Source organism: Gordionus sp. m RMFG-2023, chromosome 1, assembly GCF_954871325.1.
Source record: "Gordionus sp. m RMFG-2023 chromosome 1, tfGorSpeb1-WG-v2, whole genome shotgun sequence".
In the NCBI taxonomy this organism is placed as follows: domain Eukaryota; kingdom Metazoa; phylum Nematomorpha; class Gordioida; order Chordodea; family Parachordodidae; genus Gordionus; species Gordionus sp. m RMFG-2023.
In genome coordinates, this window is record NC_088775.1 from 72,121,995 (window position 1) to 72,145,513 (window position 23,519).

Consider the following 23,519-nt stretch of genomic DNA (forward strand, 5'->3'; position numbering starts at 1 on the left):
CTCTATGCGTTGTAATCGTTAGTATCTTACTTGTCTTTTCACTCACCTTAATTTGCAAATAAGCATTCGAAAAATCAATCTTTGAAAACAGGGTGTCTCCTCTTAAATTCGCTAGCAGTTGTTCTATTCTAGGTAGTGGATACTTTTCATTTATTACGAACTTATTAACTGTTACTCTATAATCTATACACAATCTTAAACTGTTATCTGGTTTTCTTATGGGCACTAAAGGTGTTGACCATTCACTATGCACTATTGGTTTTATTATTCCGTCTTTTAACCATTTATCTAATTCTTTATCTATCTCTTCTATCCACGAAAACGGTAATCTTCTTATGCCGCAAAACTTAGGTTTATAATTTTCTTCTAATCGTATATCTACTTCAAAATTTTTCAGAGTACCTAATTCTTCTTTAAAGATATCCTTATACCTATTCAAAATAATCTTTATTTCTTTTTCAAAAATATCCTCAACAACATTCTGGTCTACCATATTATTAATTTCTTGTTTAATTTCGACTGAATTTACCTCTATTGTCTTTATATCTCTTGTTTTCTTATTTTCTTCTAAGTTGCTTCTATATTTAATCAAAAATTCTGGTGTTCGATTTTTAAGTTCATCTAGAACTATCTCTTGATTGACTCTTAAACAAGGTAACTCATTCTTCTCTTTATCCTCACTTCTTATTATCTCTTTAGTTGTTTTGTTGTTCTCTTGTATATTTTCAAATAAAGACCACCACTTATAATCAGGACCTATCTTCTTAATGTCATTCCAACCTAAAATTGGTTCCATATTTAGTGTTTTTATCCATAACTTTATTTCCTTCTTTATATCTATCAATTTTATTATATAAAAACCAAGAATTTTAATCATGCTCCCATCTACCTGTCTCACTTTTATTTTCTTTGTGATGAATCTATCTTTTGAAAAATATTTATTAAATTCTTTTACACTCATTAAACTAATCTCGGCTCCTGTATCTAATAAAAAGCTAATTTCCATTTCACCTATCTTTATTTTAATCCTAGGACATCTATTTTTCCTTATAATATTTTCCAAATCAATCTTGCATATGTTTTCTGTCTCAAAATTTTTTTTATCATTTATCTTATATTTATTCGAATATTCTAAATCATTTATATTATTATCATTTATTCCTAATTTACAATTAAAATTATAAAAATCAGATATACTATTACTATTATAATTTATATACTTATTCTCTCTTTTATATAGTCATCTGTTACATGTTTCCTGAACATGTCCTTTTAGTCCACATTTTAAACATATTAAACTATTATCTGATAAACTTCTACAATTTGTTACTAAATGGCCTTTCCGTCCACATCTCGTGCAATTTAAATGTCCAGTTAAATCACATTGCCTCGAAATGTGTCCAAACTTTCCACAACTGTAATATTTAATTGTCCCTACATTATTTATTTGACTTATCTTACTTTCCTTTCTTATAGCGTTCTTTATTCTTTCTAAATCTTTATTTTCCAATCTTATTACCGAAGTATTTCTACCTATGATTAATCCTACCGAGAAACTTAAAATTAATAACAAAATTATAATTATACCTATATATTCAAAAACTAAACTTAATAAATTAATCTGTGTAATATACATTATAAAGTACTCAATAACCACTTAATTAATAAAATTTTAAATAATTTAAAAAAATTGCATACATATCTACTATAATAACTAAAAGTACTAATAATTTATATAACATAAAAATAAATTTGTTTTTACCTTTGAATTCCTAAGTGAATATCTAACAGGCCCTGATTTACTTCGGTCCAAATTGTTACAAGTCCGAACTTAACTCAGGGTATTAATGTTGTATTGGGAGAGCTAATTAGGAATCAAAGGTATATTAAATCTATATAAATAAAATAAAGGATTAATTTTAATAATAACGATTGCTAACCACTTACTTTTGAGCACACCTAAAATAATATAATGTAAACTCTTTTAAATAATTCCAATTTATTAAATTATCGTATTACTTTTCTCTATTTAGAAATATTTAGAATCTCCCTGTCTACAATTAATTTCAGATACTATAATTAATGTAAAACAAATTTTTCCTTTTTTATAAAAATCCACTCTAACTAACTTTATTGAAAATTGAATCATGTATATAAACATAATTATTTGCATATTAAATATGATAATTTTTCGAAGAATAAAAATATAAAATTAAAATATTATCATTTAAATATAAAAATGTAAAATCTAGTACAACTATTACTAATTTTTCGCAGAATAAACATATAAAATTAAACTATTATTATAAAAATGTTAAATTTCGTACAATATTAAATTTACATAATACCACAATTTCTTCCGTTATTTTTTCATTTTCATTTAAGTTTTTTAATTCTATTTCATTTTTTTCTTTTTTAATTTAATTGTTGCATGTGCGCTATTATATATTTAAATACTTAAATAATTTATATTTAAAATTCAGTTAAACTATTATATATTTAAATACTTAAATAATTTATATTTAAAATTCAGTTAAACTATTATATATTAAAATACTTAAATAATTTATATTTAAAGTTCAGTGAAATTTATTTGCATATCTCAAGGCAACAAAATATATATATAAATTAATATATATTTTCATTTTGCATCACTTGTTTTTCTTGTATGATAATAACTTGTTGTTTTCTTATTTTTAAATAAATTATAAAAAACATATTGGGAATTCCTCCGTAACTTCAATTTATTCTATTCTATTCGTATTCTTATATTATACTTTACAAAACCGGACACACTTGAGTCTTCCAGAGAGTATTTCGATAGACTGAAAGGGTATGGTTCGGGGCTCAATCCTGAATTTTTGTAGGTGCATTTTTTGTTGAATTGTCGTAATGAAAAGCTAAAAACAAGGTTGATTGAAGAAAATACTACAGAGATTAATATTATATAGGACATTGTTGTCAAATTTCAATCGTTGGAGATCAATAATAATAAAACATATGTAGAGAAAGATTCTTGGAGAAGAGAGGATAGAATCTATTGGCAAGGCTATTCGTCTTGGAAAGAGAACAAGCAGACTTTTAAGGCCAACACCAACAACATCAATTACAACAACAACAGTAGCAACAACAACAACGGCAGCAGCAACAACAACAACAGTAATTACAACAATTTCAAAAAGACGGAGATGATACAAACCCCTTATAACTTAAGGCCAAGAAATAAAATTAATTTTATTAATGATATTATGATTGATTTTCAAGTTAATAATTATGATTTTTCTTTTATGATAGATACTGGTTCTCCGGGGTCATCCTTGCCCATGAAAGAGTTTGAAAAGCTTACGAAGGATGAAGTTGTTAATACTAAAGAGATAAGAGATAGGGTTAATTTTTTAACTTTTTATAATCCGTTATCGCTTCGAATAGGAATCGGTTGATTGTTCAATGACAATGACTTTGATTATAACCTTAAATTTAAAAGAAATGACAATGACTTTGATTTACTACCTTAATTTTAAAAGAATTAAATTTTGAGAATTAACTTTACGCAACTCCGTTTTTTTTTTCAAAGTGAGCATCAATCAATTTGGCGTGGGGGTATTGTCACTGAGAGGATCAGTAATGTCATTTAAAATTCAAATTTTCTAAGGTCAAAATTATTCATTTAGATCATAATGGTTCATTAATTATAATTGTTTTCTATGATAATACGCTTTTCTTATATTTTTTTTTATCACCATCTCCAAATTTTATCATAAATTTTAATGATTATTTTTTCTTTTTTCATTAAATAATTTTCTTTATTATATAAATTTTATTCCAAATATATTTATTGTTTATTGGCCACCTATAGTGTGAATTGTACCTATTGATAGTGTAATTTATACCTTTTGTAAGGGTAATTACATAAAAAACTATCATGTACAACTATGGTGCCAATTCCCCTTTATACATATATTTTCATTCTTAAAAATAAATATAAATTACCTTGCATGCCAAACGAGTTATTTCCTTCCCCACATTTTAGTACAATGTTGTGTTTTCAAGTTTTAAAATTTTTTTTATATATATTTTTTTTTTGGAGGGAGTGCATGAAATTATTCATTTAGATCATAATGGTTCTTTAATTATAATTGTTTTCTATGATAATACGCTTTTCTTATATTTTTCATCTCCAAATTTTATCATATATTTTAATGATTATTTTTTTTTTGATTAAATAATTTTCTTCATTATATAAATTTTATTCCAAATATATTTATTGTTTATTGGCCACCTATAGTGTGAATTGTACATAGTGTAATTTATACCTTTTGTAAGGGTAATTACATAAAAAACTATCATGTACAACTATGGTGCCAATTCCCCTTTATACATATATTTTCATTCTTAAAAATAAATATAAATTACCTCTCGCATGCCAAACGAGTTCTTTCCTTCCCCATATTTTTGTACAATGTTGTGTTTTCAAGTTTTAAAATTTTTTTTATATATATATTTTTTTTTTTGGAGGGAGTGCATGTTGCATGTGCGCTGTTATATATTTAAATACTTAAATAATTTATATTTAAAATTCAGTTAAACTATTATATATTTAAATACTTAAATAATTTATATTTAAAGTTCAGTGAAGTTTATTTGTATATCTCAAGGCAACAAAATATATATTTAAATTAATATATATTTTCATTTTGCATCACTTGTTTTTCTTGTATGATAATAACTTGTTGTTTTCTTATTTTTAAATAAATTATAAAAAACATATTGGGAATTCCTCCGTAACTTCAATTTATTCTATTCTATTCGTATTCTTATATTATACTTTATTAATTATTTTTAATTTCAATTTCTTCCGTGATTTTTATTCTTTTTCTTTCTATAACTCTTTTCATTTTTCCCCGATGCAACAGTATACCCATTTAAAGATAACACTACTACACCTATAATATAATTATTTCTCTGTGGAACGATTTCCACATAGCTCTGCGTTTTAATATTTTTTTTATAATTAAACATTAATTCTTTATTCAAAAAAAATTTACAAAAAATTTATTAAAACTTTTATTAGAAATATTTTAATACTACTAAAGGTTAGAAAATATAGTTTACCTATTATTATAACACATATAAAAAAACACATAATTAAATATTTTTATAATTATTTTATTTTACCTTTTATTTAAAATTTTTTATTTATTTTTAATACGGTTTTATTCTCCTTATTTTTGCGTTGTGTCTCTGGTTTATTAGCAATAGGATTGTAGGCACCAACTTTTGTAATATAACTTATGTATTTTTATAACTTAATCTTCTCTAAAAAAATTTTTTAGACACATTTAAATTCTTTATTTTTCTATTTTCGATAAAAACAAAAAATTTACTATTCTATGCAAAAAAGTTAATAATAAAAAAATAAATTCTTTTTTAATAATTCCTATGCGAAAAAAAAATTAATATATCAAAAATAAACGATCTAGTTTTCCTCTCTTTCATATAAAAAAATTACATCCTTGACATTTTCTCTTTTATTCATAAAAATACAATATATCCTTGATAACATTGCAATAACAATCAACATAAAAATAATAAAAGAAAGAAAGAAAGAAAGAAAGAAAGAAAGAAAGAAAGAAAGAAAGAAAGAAAGAAAGAAAGAAAGAAAGAAAGAAAGAAAGAAAGAAAGGAAAGGAAAGGAAAAGAAAGGAACCTTCCTTCCTTCCTTCCTATACAAATACAGTACTATCATTTATTCTTCCAAAGATTTTTACACAGGATGAACCGCACCTCCGACCAGTTTTTTATTTAAAACTCAGGATTAATATCAGAATATAAAAATAAAGATAATTTTATGAATAAATATAATTTAATGAATCTCGTGAGAAATCAATATACTCCAATTCGAACACCATTTTATGGTTTATGCAGCTATTCATTTAAAAGCAGCTGATATATTTTTTTCGATAGATTTTAAGATGGGGACAAATACACAAAAAACATCTTTAGCCGAATCATTATCAGATTTAAATTCCTACGTCAATATCGAAGAAAATCTTAAAGGGAAAAGTGTAACTTTGATTCTAAATTCAGCTGCTAAAATATTTAATCAAGCTAAAGATTTTAATAGCAAAGGAGAGCTTGAACTTGCCTACATATCATTTATGAAATTTTTTCAATGTATTAAAGTGGTTCAAGATTCAAAAGAATATAGAAAAGAAAAAGTAAGTTATTTTAATGTTGTTTAATTTATATAATATTTATTTAGGTTTTCTATGATCAATTACTGGGTCATCAACAAATTGAATCTATCAAAAAGGCAGAGGAACTTTCAGAATATCTTAAAAGGGAGTAAAAAATTATTTTTTTATATAATTTTAATTATTTTATAATAAACTTTTTTAATATTAACTATAATAATAATACGTTAATTTTTTAAAAAATTACAATCTGATTCTAATTCCATTTATGTAAAGCTATGAAAAGCAAAGGAAGGAAAAGTTATCAAACATAAAGAAATTATCAAATATAGTATTGGATTTTAAAGATGCTAATTATTCAGATAAAAATGATCCTATATCTCCTAAAATTGCTCTAACTAACAAAGAGCCACAATATTACCTTACTGTGGATAATAATCATACACTAAATACATCTGATGAAACATTGTTGTCTGAGAATGATAAGTATGAATATAATGAACAAACATTCAATATAATAATTATTTAGTAATTGTAATATAAATGAATTTACAAATACTCAAAGGATGACAATTAATTGTAAGACCCAATTAGAAGTCATAGAATTACACAAATTATTTGATCTTTATGCATTATGTCCTCAAGATCCTGTAGCTTTATTTTATAAGCATAAAATACTTAATGTTAAAGATTATAATTTAAATGATACATTGGCTGATTATTTATTAATTATTGATGTTAGATCCTTCAAGGATTACAACATTTCTAGAGTTTTACACCCATTTTCTATCAATATACCACCGGAAATTTTAAATCAAAGGTTATTATATATAATATAATTTATATATCTTAGGCATAATAGCTTAGCTGATACTTTCAATTTTTACCTATACTAACTATTTTTAATATAGAAGTTGGAAATGTTCTTCAAAATAAAAAATTCCTTAAGATTTATGATCTCTAAAGATCAAAAAATGAAGATTTGAGAATGCTCAAGCAGGATTCATAATCAGATCTGACCTTCAAAAACTTTTTTGTAAAAAATGATTTAAAATTTAATCTGATGAATTCACAATTTTTTTTAAATTTAGATTTTTTTTTTCAATTTTGTGAAAATGCTTGAAGAAAAAATCTTCATTTGTCTTTCTTCAAATATAAATAATAATTTAGTTTCAAATAATTTGAATATTTATGAAATATAGCCCTAGAGCTTGAAATATATACAATGCCATAAAATATAAAATTCATTGATTTTATCTTGAAAGTTTTAAAAAATTCTTGTATTTTCTGCAAAATGATTACAAAGGTAAATATCTCTAGAAGAAAATACATGCAAATGATAATTAAAATTTTTTACAAAAATGTAGTTGGTACCAGAGTTGTTAAAGTAGCACACAAACTTTTTTGGTAGCTATAGCTAATAGCGGCTACTTTTTTTGTAATTATTTAATTTTTTAGCGTGCTACTTTTTTTGAATGTAGCTAAGTAGCCGCTATTTTGCTACTTTTAAAAAATATAATGAAAGTAAGTTTAAACATGAAAATTTACATATAATATCATAATTAATTATAATTTTTATGATTTATTATTTAATTTTGAAATTAAAATATAATTTCAATTTGTAATTTATACTTTCATTTGTATTATAAACCTAAATCACGTGTTAATAATTTAAAATGTCATCGCCTATGGATATCCAAATCGTTGAAAGTGATTCAGACAATATTAATGAAATGGAAGATACCAGGGAAGAAAATGTTCTTAAGAGTTATAATACAAATTTCCCATTCCCTAGATTTGAAATTTTTTTAAATAAATATAAAACCAAAACTGGTTTCAAATTTATTTGTTTAAAATGTAAAAAAAAATATTTCCTCAAATCATTCCAGTAGCTATAACCTCAAGAAACACCTAAAGGTAAATTGTCATTTTTACATTCTAATAATATTTAAAACATCTAAATAATTTTGGTATAGGCGACTCTACATCCAAAAAGACTAATTCAATTCAAACCAAATTAATTAATAATGCAAATGACAATATTTCTCAGAAATTGGCTGATAAAGTTATTGTTGATTTTCAGCCAATGTACTTAGTTGATAATCCATCATTTAACATGATTAAAACTATCCCTGGTACAAAAATTTAATGCCGTCAGACACTAATGAATAAAATAGCAGATAACTTTAAAATGATGAAAGATGCTCTAATAGTAGAGTTATCAGAGATATCATATATATGTGCCACAGGAGATAGTTGAACACATAACAGAAGGTAAAAACTTATTTATATTTATAAATTGATCTGATTAAATATTTTTGAGCTTATTTGGGAATCACAGGCTATTGGCTAGACCCTAGAACTTTAAAAAGAAGATCTGTGGCATTAGCCCTCAGAATGATAATAGGGATGCTAGACATACTATGTACTTGCAAATAAAATTATTGATAATCTATCTTATATTAAAAATATGTATATAAGATTAAATATGCCCTTACCTCAAGTGCTAGTGTCGAGAGATTATTTAATAAGGCAAAACTTATACTTTCTGATTGTCGCTCTAGTCTTGGAAATGATAATATTGAAATGATTTTATTATTAAAATGCAACAAATTACCATAAATATTTATTTTTATTACATAAAATTTTTTATAATCAAAACTAACTATATTTTAATATTTATAAATGTTGATTTTTATATATTTACTATACAATAACATTATAAGCAAAAAATTTGTTTGTAAATTTTTTTTTTTAAAGTAGCTTAAAAAGTAGCTTAGCTAATAGTGAGCTACTTTTTTTGACAAATAGTGATAGCCGTAGCCCGCTACTTTTTTTAACAAATAGCAATAGCGGTAGCGCGCTACTTTTAAAAGTAGCGTTTAACAACTCTGGTTGGCACATAAGAATATAAATATAAAATAGAAGATAATATAATGAAACAACAATGTAGTAGGGGTCTATTTTACAAAAATCTAACTACTAAGTGTTCCAAATGTAAAACCTATGTGTGGAAAATAAAACAAGATAAAAGGTTACATTATATCCAAAATGTGTGGAAACTGATTGAAAATTTTTTATTTTAAAATTAGATTGATTATCAATTTTTGTTTATAATTCAATAAAAATTCTTTGATGTTGAAATATATATTTTTTTATAAAATATACAAATTAGGTCTTAAATATTTTCAAAAATCATATTATTGTTAAAAAATACTGTCAATTGACTATTTTGGTGGTTTTAGGTTGAGCAAAATTTTTAGTATACTTCTACTAAAAGTCAACAATGATTGGTTTTAATTTAACTTAGAATTAAAAGTAAAATTTATACCAAAATTAAAATTTACATTTTATATAACTGCAGGAATTAATCTTCTTATTATAAAGTTACTGAATGCCAATATTGAAGTCAATATATGAATCATACAAATTCTTCTTCAAAATATAAACAATTAGTTAAAAACATTTTTATAGGAAACTTGATTAACCTTAGAAAAATATTTATAATAATTTAATTTAGCAACTAATTGCAACCTATGAAGTAGTGTTGTTAAACGGCTCGTTTTGAGCCGATTTTTAAAAACGGCTAATTCAACATTTCATCCAGAAAAATATTACGCAAGCCTAAAAATTTTGTTCATAGAAGGAACAAAGGTATAGACATATATTATCGAAATCTAGAGGCTTAGATAATATTTTTCTGGCTAAAAAATTGAGTTAGCCGTTTTAAAAAATCGGCTCAAAACGAGCCATTTAACAACAGTACCTATAAGCTATGTGTATAAAATCATTTTATTAACAAATAATTATATATTTGTAATTAAAAAGGAAGATTAATTTAAATTTTGATTTTTATTTAAAAAAATTAATTTTAATCATGAATTTAAATTAATTTGATTAAATCATGCCAAAGCCATACTAGCAGTGTCCAAAAATGTGTAAAATATAGTAGGATTTTATTCCAGGCCCTCAATGTATTAACTCTAATATGGGGAAAGTCATATAATGGAACATTGAATATTATATTAGTCTTCATAATTTCAATTTTTAGTCAAAATTATTCAAAATAATGAAATTTTAAAATTTTAAGCTGGTGTAGTATTGTGGAATCACTATTATAAAAACACTGCTTTAGTAATTCTACAATAGAAACTTAAATTTTTACAAATAATCACAAAATTTAAATTCATTATCTTTAAACTAAAAGAGGATTTTTGATGTTGTAAGACATTAGTACATTTAATTAAAAATATATTATTAATTTCTCAATAAATTATATATTTTCTAAAGCTAGGACAAAGTGGTTTCATTGGTGTTGTAAGATATTGGTACATTTAAATAAAAGGATATATTTAATGAAATCTACTACAAATACATTTTTAACAAATAGTTTTATTTTTATGAAATTATAGAACACATTATTTTGCTTGAAATAAAAGATGAAATACTATTTATTTCTTAATTGCTCAGCGCGTACCCAGAAATTTGCTATGGGGGGGGGATAATAATTTTTTTTTGGAATATTAATAATTTATTAGAACTAATCAATATAAATGGCTGCCAATTTAAAGCGATGAAATCTATAATGAATAAATTTTTTTACAAATCTAAAATGACTTCCAATATATTTGAAGGGATAAATATAAAACATAATTTTTTTTTAAATATCTAATATACAGCCTCAAATATATTCGAAGAGATGAATTTATGAAATAAATTTTTTTAAATCAGCAGGCTTACCTTTATCGAATCCCGATCACGTTCTTTTCAAAAAAGGGACGAAATATAAGATCGAACTTTTTTAAAAAAAAGAATCGTGATTGCGATCACAATCCCTTTCTTGTTTTATAAATTTCAGAAGAAAATTTATTGCCAAATTAAATAAATTAAATATAGTGTAAATTATTTTATAATAGAATAATATAACAATATTATATATTTATTTATAATCAAAATTAGCCATTAAATAATAAAAAAAAATTCTAAATTATTATCATTCAAACATCCACTTCTTTCATTAAGAACTTATTTAGCTTTACTAAACAAGCTCTCCAAGGACGTTATATTTTAATATTATTTTTCTTAATTTATTTCAGTATATTAAAAATATTAATTGAATCATTTAAATAAAAAATAATTAAGGGAAAGCGCATTTTGCGAAGAATTTTTCTAACATAAAATTTCAGTTTTATCTATACAATCATTTGAATAAGCGTAAGTATGTGATTGATCCTGCATGTTTTCCAAATGGGTAATTAACTTTTTTACCAACAGATTTTGCGGCAGATTGATACAAGGACAAATATGCTTAAATTTTGGGCAAATTATTGCTGTTTATATGCTACTGTCCTCACAGAGTGGTGAAGGAAATACATATTTTGTGAAATGATTTTACAATTATTATACGGAGCTGAGGAAAAGGAATGGATCTCATTTATATCTGTCACTTCAATAGCTATTTGTTTTATCTTTTAGATCCATATTAGATAAAGAATACTAAAAATAATTTATTTTATTTTTAATTCAATAAATTAAACTTGTAGATTGTAAATCATATTCATAAATGTTGTCTTGATAAAATTTATGAGAAAAAAATAAAATATGGTATAGGATGCTAAAATATGACGGAGATAGATTTTTCAAAAGCAATAATATTCTATTTAAAATTTTTTGCATTTTATTTATATACATTTTAAGTACAAAAATAATTTTTGAAAGGATCGAAGGATCAAATACTTAACAAAATGATCTCGATCACGATCCTCAATTTAAAGGAAAATCATAAATCCGGACGAATTGCCAAAATTAGGATCGAATCCAGGATCGTCGATCTTTTGATCTCGATCTTTTGATCTCGATCTTTTAACAACTCTGAATACCAGTAATATTCTATAGATATTATGGGTTAATTCATTTTTAAGAATATCATAAAATAGAACATGAAATAGAAAAAACAGTGTACAAATATGTAAAAATTATATAAAAAATACAAAATTATTCTAATAATTAGATCTCTTAAATATCACTACAGTAGTGATTCTACAATAGCAAAATATCACTACGGTATTGATTCTACAATGGATCGGGATTTCACAATCCTACACTGGGCCAAAAATCATCAAAAATAAAAGTGCGAGCCTGACAAATCCCTGGCTGGGCTTGAAAATAAATAAAAATTTAAATCCTGATTGGACCTAAATTTTGGTCTCTGCACATCTCTGCATATTAAAAACTTAAATTTTCTCAAAAAAATTTCTTATGAACAATATTGCAAAGGGAAAATAAGGGGAAGAAATTAAGATGATAAGGATCATTCCTAAGGCAGCAGGATTCAGTAAGCTTATAGTTTGCTTTGGAAATGGCTATAGTTAGCTTCTATCATGAGAAGAAGCCTTCTCGGGGTTTATTTAGCTTGCAGATGAAACCCCAGGTCCTTGAAAAAGGATAAGGCAAATTCACAAAATATGATGAATGTAGTGGATGGATGAAGGAATGAAAACGTAACATTCCTATATTTGCAAATATTTTACTAATTCCTTCTGCTCTAATAGGTTAATGTTTGGTTAGAGAAACCCAGTAAATTGATAAAAAAATAGCCCCAACCAAGAAATTGGGCACTTCTACATGGATTTCAATTATTCCACTGGAAAGCTTTTTATCTCTGAAAAGTCTTGATGGCTCTAGTAATATGGGTATTTGGGCAGATTTCAGGTCTCGTCGATAACAATCGCATGGTTATACCTAAGTATTCAGCTTTTACTCGACTTTAGCAGATAGGAGGTAAAGGGGGTCCTGCAGCAGATACCAATGGCATGAGATCCTACCTGAAAGCGGTATCGAGATCAATATACTTCATTCGCATTTATCTTTAATAAACTGGCCTTTTCCTTTGGTAAATCCGCAAACTCATATGAGACTCTCGAGAAGTTTTCTTCTCACAAAAGCGGCTCACATCATCGAAGCAAAATATACCCTACAATTGCAATCTGCTTTCCAGAGAGCCTTTATATATTTTCCTTACCAGCTAATTTTCTTCTCCTTACATTTTTATGTATTTTTCTTCATCAATATACACTATAATATAAAAAAATTTTTATTATGTAAATACTGGTGGTATTAGGTATCAGTATCAGTTAAACGTTGTAGCAGCAGTGCTGTATTATATTAGGAATTTCTATTTGCTTTATTATTATTTATTTATTTTAAATACCTAGTTTTAGTTCTGGAGATGTAAATGATTGGTACCAAAGAATTTATTCCAATAGAAATGAGGCCAAATTTTGGGATGCACTTAGCTGCTTTGATAATATAATCATTTTAGATGAATTTGGAAACGGTAAATTTTATTTTTTTAATGATTGATTACTTTTTTTATATTCATGAATAGAAAAGGAAACTCAATATGGTTCAGTAGCAAATCTTTCCCAAAAATTAGATCCAATAAAGCGCATTGTTGACATATTGTGGCCGGTAATATTTAAAATTTATAATGATATAATAAATTATATTATATATTTTTTTTTTCACCCATGCGCATTATATTATATTATAATGTAAATTAAAAATTTAATAGACCAAATTGGGAAGCATTTACATGCTTTTATGCCGTATGACCAAAATATTATAGGTGGTTCTATATCCTTTGTGTTAAAAAAAATCTTATTTCCTTTCCCCACTCGCCTTATTAAAAATAAAAGTATACTTTCTCTACCTGTTTTGCTTTTTTTGTGGTCTGGCTTTTGTTCAGAAATTCTTTAGACTAAAACATTAGTTTGTCCACACTTTTATATAAAAAAGTGTGGTAGTTATCTAATGCAGCAACCTTAATTACCACGAGACTTACATAATTTTTAAAGAACCTGGCTATACCAATATTAATTATTAAAGTTTTTAATAAAATTATACACGCATCGCAATTAAATCCAATATTTACTTTATTTCTAATGCCCAGATAAAAAAGGCTTATCAGAATCTGTATTATCTTAAAGGCGGGTTTAAAGCTTGGTCACGACAATATCCGATGTTAACTACACATGTTCCTAGCATAGCCGATGCGAAGGACATGAAAATGACCAATAATATAGAGAGTTCCCAATCCTCGGAATGTTCCTCAAAAATTTTTCCCGCAAATTTAAGGAAAGAAGGTCTATTTCACAAAAACAAGGACAATTGCGGGTTACCCAAGTCAAATATCTTACCCCCGAAAAAGCGATTGCCACAAAGTTTTGACAAAAATTTAGATAAAAACAATATGTTGGCGAAAAAGGAAGATAAAAAATTATACCCCGACACAGATGAACTGCTAGAATTCGCGTCGCAAAAGCAATACGTAAAAGTAATATATTTCTCTAATTTTCTTTAAATATGACATGATGTATTTACGATCAACATAAAATTGAGAAAATATGAAGTGATTGTGAGCCTAATTACATGTAATGCCTCCGCAAACCGCTCCGAGCGATGAAAACGATAGCATAGTTGTATAATTTAACATACTCATCCTTGAGTGACATCGAGATATTTCGCGCTACTATAAATGAGGTCTTAGGTAGGCCAAAAACGAATGAAAGGCGAGTGATTATTGGTATTTGATTAGGCTAAACGAAAGGAATGATTTATTTTTCATGCTAAAAATAAAAATTATTATTCATTATCGATATCAATATTTAAATTAAATAATTTGTAACTAAGAGAATTTTATAATATATTATATTTTAGTTAATAATTTATAAGAGGACTTTAAATATTGTTTGAGTTATAAATAAAAATCACTAAAGTAGGAATAAATTCAAAAAAGTTGATAAGCAGTTCTAACAAAAATGCCAATTTCCTTAAGTGAGGAAAGGATATTATGAAAATGAACAATAATAAAATATCGCAATTTTTAAAAAAATATAATTATGAATTTTTATTGTTATTTAATCAAACCCCAATTATATTCGAATAATTTATTATGCCTATATGTACTATTCGATTTGTTTTTGAATAAACCTTATATATTAAGTAAAAAAAAAGCATTAAACAGCATTCAAATTTTACTAATCAATATGCAATTTTATATTTTTACTTATTCTTGCCTAAGTATTTTATAAAACGAAGATAGATTTAGATTCGAATGATGGGCATCTAATATTTAGCTTATCAATTCTCTAAACATTTTATCATTAAATTATTTATTAGGCTAACAGAAAGCGATCATCACCGAGAACCAATACTAGATCAAATACGGACCATCCAAAAATGTTTGGATAGTAATATACATATTATATTTGTCTAAATTTATTCTAATATTTATAGTTAGATATATATCTTTCTAAATATTTATAATTAGGTCAATTCAAACTATCAGCGAGATGCCACATAACTCTTTTAAGGATGGTTATATGCAAAAATTAAAAACAAGTCAAATAGATGTAATCGATTCTAACCCTAAAACTACTATGTCAGTAAAGGTTAAATTTTTTATTTTTTTGAATATTTATCAGTAGTTGCTCGAATTATTAAATGACCTTAATTGCGATTTTTCGAATTTTTGATTTATTGATAAGATAAGGAATCAAGACTGTTTTATTAAAAGAAATTAAATTTGAATTTTTTTATTTCCAAACATCAATTTTTATCTTTAAGCATCAACTATTTCAAAATTCTGAAAAATGTTTATTATGACATTAAAAGTAGGCTTAATTCGTTTATAAAAAAAATTAGAATTTAAATAAAATAAAATAAAATAAGAGTATATTCTAACAATGGCATTTGATAGTATATTAATAATATATGGCACAAAATGTATATTTTTGTTGATTTTTAATTTTTAAGGATATCAGAGATCAAGATTTTTTATCAAAACACGGCGTTGAATCTTCCTTTACATCAATTCATCCTGAATCCTTGGCGATTCCTTTATCGGCTAACAAGAATCTAACAAGTTAATTTAATATCTAGACAAATTCATACATAATAAGGAGCGCATAATTGAACTCATTTAAAACGATCTCTCTTTTTCAGAATTTTATTTGAAGGTCAGGAATGGAGTAGAAGCTTACGACTACTGACTTTGACAAAGAAGCCATAAAATAACAAGATTTTGTTCCTCTACCACCCCCCCCCTTCCCCTCATCCCCCGCCGTTTTAGGCAACGAGTATGTTTATTTGATATTTGTTTTAAATGTTTTACTAAGAATAAAATATATTTCTATTTCACTGTCCAAAATTTTGTTGCCATTTGGATACGGAAGAATCAGGCTGAGCTCGAGTCTATAAAAAATATAGAAAATAAATGTTTTATCATTCAGGGAACATAAAAAAATGACTTAAAATAAGACATTTTTCATTCATTTATTATTATACTTCAATATACACACATTCATAATTTACAAATAAAAAATTTAAAAATGAAATAATTTATATTTTAAATGTTTTATTCAATCGCAAAATCATATTATCTTCTAAAATATCATCCTTGAGATTTCCACGTAAATTAGACAATATATATTTAAAACATGAAAATCGTTCTATTCTTACCTAAAATAGATAGTTATCTTTAAAATATATAAATTATTCTACTTGTGTCGCCGGTACAGCCATGACGATTCTAGACAAGATATATAATTCTGGATATATTGAAAAATTTTCTTCCCAGAATTTTAAAATATTTGTCTTATTTATTCTCTTAACTTCTGATTTCTATTAAAAATGCAAAAGGCATTTTTGATCCTCCTTTCTATCTGATGATAATTTGTTTTTTTTTCTCTATCTAAAAGTAAAATTTCAAGATCATCAATAGTGCTATCATTATCATTATTATCACTACAACCAGTAGATATTATTGTCGTAGCCTTCAATATATTGTAAATAATGGAGTTTTGTATATGCCATAAATCCTTATGGTCTTTAGCCATTTGGGTTTGCTCAATACTCAATAAAACTTCGAGAGTCTAAATATATAAAAGCATATACTACACTATTTTGTAAATATTGTTGCTATCGAATTTTCATGATTTCTAATATTTCGTATGAAAAAGGACTAGTTAATCTTTCTAAATCTAATCCATATGCCATAAAAATCAGATAAATATATTTGTTCTGATTGTAATCTTATTGTTGTTATTTTTAAAGGAACTAATACATTAGTAAGGTTCTTTATTTGGCACTACGACAAAATGACTTCACATGCTCCTTTAATAAAATCATTACAGAAATCTTTACAAACTTAATAATCGTTCTAGCATTATACAAATTGAAAATAACGTGTTGTGCTATCGTATGTTGCCATTTACCTTTTCATTGATTTTAATATTTTTACAATTCTGGGAGTTCTTAAATATTTTGCAACATTTCTTTATCAAGTTTTATAAAGTGATTATTTTTTGGGCTTTTATTCCTTGGATCCTTTACTTTTAAAAAGGGTCCGGGTTCGGGTACAGCCAGGGTTCAGCGGGTTCGGGTTCACATCCCTGCTTTATACTGGGTATATAAAAAATAATATTTGGGATTTTTTTATTTTTAATATCACTCAAACGAATATTCTATATTCTATATTTATAGTTTATTATATATTAAAATACTATCAAACAATATTAAATATTTCTAATAAAAATTTATATTACATTTGGATATATACAAAACAATCAGAGATGCACCAATACCAATATCGACCTATACTACCAATCAGGGACCTGCAAAATTAAAATTTTTCAGCCTAAAATTCGTCCGCGACCCGCTGGCAAATTTTTTTAAGATTTAGTCCTAAATCCGTTGCCTCTTGAATTTTGAAAATAAAATAAAAGAAATAAACGCAGAATATTTATTTTATTAGTAGGAATAAGAAGGAAATATAACATTGATATTTTTTGGCCCATGGACAGGGCCTATATTTTAGAGATGATGCTATCGTGCCCCAGCTCACGAACCGGCCCTGCAGGTCTCTACATTTTATACCCTTATAAGAATACCAAAATTAATAATGTGTATATTTATTGAAAGAAAACAAAGATAATTTATCAATTATCATTTTTTTTATATGCATATATATCATTTATAATTACAATTAATTTACATTGAAAGCAAAAATAGGAAAAAATAATGAACAGTACCTTCTTTTGATCTTATCAGCTCAGAAATTTTTATATAATAAATTTGTAGTAAGGAAAAAATTTTTAATTTAAGAATGTTACTTATTATTCTTGGTTATCTGTTAAAATTGAAAGCATAGGCGCATCTCTACAACCAGTATTAATATAAATAATTTTAAAGTGAGTATTTTGCTTATAAAATGTGAAAAGTTTTTAAAACGATTTCCCGCATAATTAAAATAACATACTCAAGTATAAAATTTCAGTCAACACAAAATTTATGTCTAATCGACCTATATTAAGTGACGCTAATTACCTTAAAAAAACTATACAAAATGCAAAGCGAGAAAATAAAGATAAACTTTTCTTAAGTAAATAAACTATAATGGAAGGCGAAGATGTTCCAACTATACCTTCAAAAACAACTGTTAATTTAAGTCATTTAAATTTATACCCCAAAAAAATCGAGTCAAAATAATACTAAGTAATCAGTGTAATCTCTTTATGATGGGGGAGTTATATAAAGAATTTTTGCTTAGGGGATGACAGAGTTGGGCAGTAACGCGAATATTTGTATTTAAAATACTATAATATTTATTTGAATATTTTAGAAGGTATTTAATATTTCAAGAAAAGGTATAGATCTTTTTAATTTCATACAAATACAAATACTTGTACTATTTTCTATTTATTAATTAAATTTTAATTGCAAATCAACGATTTATTAATTTAAATATTAAACATTTGACCCGAGTTAGCTAAATAATATCTCATCTCATCCTATTGATGGGTGAAAATTTTGGCTGTGCCGATCCATATATTTTCCACCGATCCGATCCGATATTGGTTTAAACCCGATCCGATATTTATATTGATTTTTCATCACCCCCCTTCGAACCAAATTTAATTAAGAAATCAATATTTTTTATGCAAAAAATCGAATTATGCAATTAATTTAATTTTTTTATTTCTAAAATAATTTAAAACAACGGATATTAGTAGTATTAAATGACTTTTTCATTATTCCTCCCCGTGAATTAGAATTCCGCAGAAACGCATTTTGCAAAATTATCTTTGTCTTTTGAAATATTTCCATAATTCAGATAACATATTTTAAAAAATTCTTTTATTTACAGGGTTGCATGTGTTTTATTTGGTGATATAATAAAAACAAAAACTATTAAGTGGTATAATAATAAGTTTGAAGTGTTTAAAAAAACAGAAATACCACATTTATATATTAGGAAAAAAATAGTTTAAGTGAATATTTTTTCAAATTTTTACAATAATTTTTTAAAAAAAAGTAACATAAGAATTTACCTATGAAATGTTTCTAGAATATCGTATGTAATTTGAAATTAATTTTTTGGAAGATTTGGAGATATAAGTGGTAATACTGTATTGTATAAATCATCAACAAAAAATAATACTATGTATTTAATGATCTTTATTTCAGTTCTATGAACCTTAAATCTCAATATTGATCATAAAATAAAGACTTACACTAAAGAATTTAAACTTAAAATCAGCCATCACCCACCTTTAAAGTAATTAACTTATATTGCAGATAAATGTGTTCTTTTTTTTCTATAGAAAGGCGCTTAGAAGAACGAAATATAAAAATTATCAACCAAAGAATATTTTGTATACATATATTATAAAAATCTATAATTACAAATACAAACACATAATGATTTAATTTTGTAAGAAAATATTATATTTTAAAATTGCATTCTCGTTTAGTTTTGAGTGTTCCGAAATTGGCATCTTTATTTTTATATAAATAGAGAAAAGATAAAAATATATTTAAAATATATAAATTTATATTACCTTTAATTGATTGGTTGTCCCCGAAAACCAAGTTCCAAAAAATCATGCATATGATTATAAAAGTTTGTAAAATCATACGGAATGTACTGATTTAATATCGAATTAACATTATTTATGATTTGACCTCTATTGTTTGGCCTTGGTATAGACCTATATTTGTTTTTCGTGACCCCGAAAAAGTTTTCAATAGGATTTAATTGAGGTGAATGTGGCGGAAGATATTCAATTCGATTTTTATAGCTGTCAATAAGATGCTTGTGTATTGCGGCATTATCCATAATGTCAAGGAAAAGCAACCCATTAAAGGGCCCTTTAATAATTCGATAGGTTATAAGGCCACCAATTCCTATTGTACATAAAATACTAAAATTCTTGCCTTTGGAAGGTGGAATAGGGGGCCCAAGCATACATAGGTACAACATGGTTTATGCCTGTTTAATCCAGGAAGAACATTTTTCCCATAGGAATGTTTAGTATTTTAAGGTAATAAGCCTGGCGAATGCGAATTGCTCCTGGTCTATTTCGTCGATCGAGCTCTAATCCAGCCATTTTTTTAGACCATCCTATTTTAAATATATTTTCGGATGGTCCCCTCATTTTTTGGGAAACCTGGAGGCAAATTTTCTATGATATCTTTGATAGTCGAGGTGTTGTTATCCATTAAAATATTTATAACCTTTCTTCCGATTTCGGATGTGTCTTTTTTTTGCATCCCTTTTTTTGAATTTGATTTTGCTTCAATGGCCCCTCTATTAACTCTGGAAAAGTTTCTTGCCTTAATTTGTTAACCGAGGCTATTGACATATCAATATGTTTGGCAATGTCCTTTATTTTCATTCTTTCCATTTCCGGCTGGGATAACAATTTGGTTACTATGTCAATTTTCTCTTTATTCCGGCAATTATATTTTCTTTTTGGGTTTTGAATTGCCGGTGAATTTATAGGGTTTATTATAGTAGAATTAGCACTTATAGCAGATTGCGAAAATGATGTGGAAAAGTAATGATTAGATAAGAAGGAATTATTATTATATAAAGAAGAATTTCTAAAACTATTATTGGATAAATTATTATTATTATTAAACATTTTAAATTTAAAAAATTATTTTTTGGTAATTAAAAATGAAAATTTTTTATTAATTGTTAAATTTTTTTCTTAATACATAAACGTGGTATTTCTGTTTTTTTAAACACTTCAAACTTATTATTATACCACTTAATAGTTTTTGTTTTTATTATATCACCATATAAAACACATGCAACCCTGGTATAAATAATAAAATTGGCATTATTTAAAAAGATTTAAAATGGTGTTCCTTTCTATTTTTATAAAAAAAACTTGTAAAATAATACTATAAATCTATTTTAAAAAATAAATAAAATTTAAGAGGTGTTGTGCATTTACATTGTTTAAAAAAAATTATTTAGAAAATATTATTAATGTAAAATAAATATATATAAAATAACAAAAAAAGAAAAGTAAAAAGATCGGATCAGGGTTTTTACAGGTATCGGCCCGATCCGATATTTTTGGAAAACTCGAGATATCGGTGCCGACCCGATCCGATATTTAATATCGGCACAACCCTACAAAATATAGATTAGTTCGGATAGTTTATTTTTATAAAGCTATTATATTTATAATTATAATATTTATCTTTACGGGAAATTGGCGAATAAAATATAGATTCGGCTGAGTTTTTTTTATTTAATATTAATTTTTACAGGAAATCTGTTACAACATCCTCTTCCAAATGTAATTTAACCATCATAGATATATTATTTAGAATCTCAAATAGTATATTGAACGCTAAATGTAATTTATGCTCAACTAAAATAATAAATTTAGCTCATTCATTCTCCAGCATAGTCTTGTTAAATGGCTCTATTTAAGCCTATTTTTTAAAATGGCTAACTTATTTTAGCCAAAAAATATTGCCTAGATTTAGCAAATAGATGTCCAAACCTTAATGCCATCTATGAGCAAAATTTTCAGGCTTGCGTTTTACTTTTTTAGATAAAATATTCAGTTAGCCGTTTTTAAAAATCTACTCAAATCGAACCGTTTAACAATAGCACTCCAGGAATTTCATTACCCATTTAAAAGTATCTAAATAACTATATATATCATACATGTATCTATTTTTCCTCCTAATTACTTTCCCATTTATTTTATTAATCAAGTTTAAGTTATGTAATAATGAAGACTGAGTCATATAAATAAATATGAATAAATTTTTATATTAATCAAGACAGGTGATTTTAGATTACTTATTGTTGTTAATATATCATTTTACTTACATTATTATGACTTTATATGGGGACAATTTTCCCTTAAATTTCCTGGCTAAAGGCTTTTTTAAAATGTCAGAACCAAGCATAGTTCCATTAGACAACCATGAAGGTAAATCCTCGTCTTAATTTTTATTCTTAATTCTGATTAGACGATGATAATTTGCATAAAATTTTATAAAATGGTAAATAATAAAAAAATCATTATTGATACTATAAAAATCGACTGACAGAAAGTATTCATCAAAGTATTTATATTTAAATACCTTATTTGAAATTTTTTTTGTGGGTATTTAGTATTTATATTTTAAATGCATTTGTTCAAATAATATTTTTATGTATATTCAAATACTTTTTTGTGTGTTTATATTAGAATACACATTTTTGAAAATTTGCCCAACCCTGGACGAAGGTCGAAAAATAAAAGAAAGAAAATTATAAAGACAACTTTATCTTAGGTTTTTTCGAAAAACATGAAATGCAGCTGAAAAATATAAAAGCGAAATCATTTGATGGGTCGGAAATCATATATGGACTGATTTTTTTGGGATTATAAGCTTACATAAAACTAGAAGTTGTCTTGCTTAATGTATTTGTAATAATATCGAAATAAATATTTTTGAATTATTTTTAGACTATTACTGTTTTAAGTTTACCCCCCTTCCCTCCCTCATGTGAGCTGATTTGAAATTCGTTATTGGGGGAAATAGCTGTTGACACATATGTTATAAACATGTTTAATTTTGGGCTACAAAATAAAGAATATATATGAAACTTGGGGAATTGCCTTCTAGTACATATAACTAGCCTGTCCCTATGGCACGCTTAAAATTACAAAAATTTAACTTATCTGGAAAAAGAGTATATTGCTAATTAAAAATTTTATACCACAATGCTTATAAAGAAATACAATTACTATTAATTTTTTTTGAAAATACTTTATTTGTATTAAGGTTATCATTATATGGTTTAAAAAATAATAAAATGCCTTATCAACCAAGGTTATTATATAAATTATTTTTTTATAGATATGATTTTGGTTTTACAATATTTCTTAATTTTTGGTCATTATCAATGGTCGTCTACCTTGGTTATCTATGAGCTATAGTTTGAAGCTGCAAGACATACTTCTT

At 25.5% G+C, this 23,519-nt stretch overlaps 1 protein-coding gene across 1 annotated transcript in view; it reads left to right on the plus strand.

The window, feature by feature from the left end:
* The first annotated feature begins 1,366 nt into the window (after window positions 1–1,366).
* Window positions 1,367–23,519, plus strand: part of LOC135929493 (homeobox-like protein HDP1) — a 53,731-nt gene continuing 31,578 nt past the window's right edge. Inside the window, exons 1-12 of the mRNA XM_065466103.1 lie at window positions 1,367–1,373; window positions 3,007–3,386; window positions 5,973–6,218; window positions 6,263–6,345; window positions 6,471–6,680; window positions 6,724–7,014; window positions 13,409–13,530; window positions 13,582–13,664; window positions 14,146–14,529; window positions 15,375–15,436; window positions 15,526–15,646; window positions 16,011–16,119. Coding sequence (XP_065322175.1) covers window positions 1,367–1,373; window positions 3,007–3,386; window positions 5,973–6,218; window positions 6,263–6,345; window positions 6,471–6,680; window positions 6,724–7,014; window positions 13,409–13,530; window positions 13,582–13,664; window positions 14,146–14,529; window positions 15,375–15,436; window positions 15,526–15,646; window positions 16,011–16,119 — 2,098 coding nt within the window. The remainder of the gene's footprint in view (window positions 1,374–3,006; window positions 3,387–5,972; window positions 6,219–6,262; window positions 6,346–6,470; window positions 6,681–6,723; window positions 7,015–13,408; window positions 13,531–13,581; window positions 13,665–14,145; window positions 14,530–15,374; window positions 15,437–15,525; window positions 15,647–16,010; window positions 16,120–23,519) is intronic.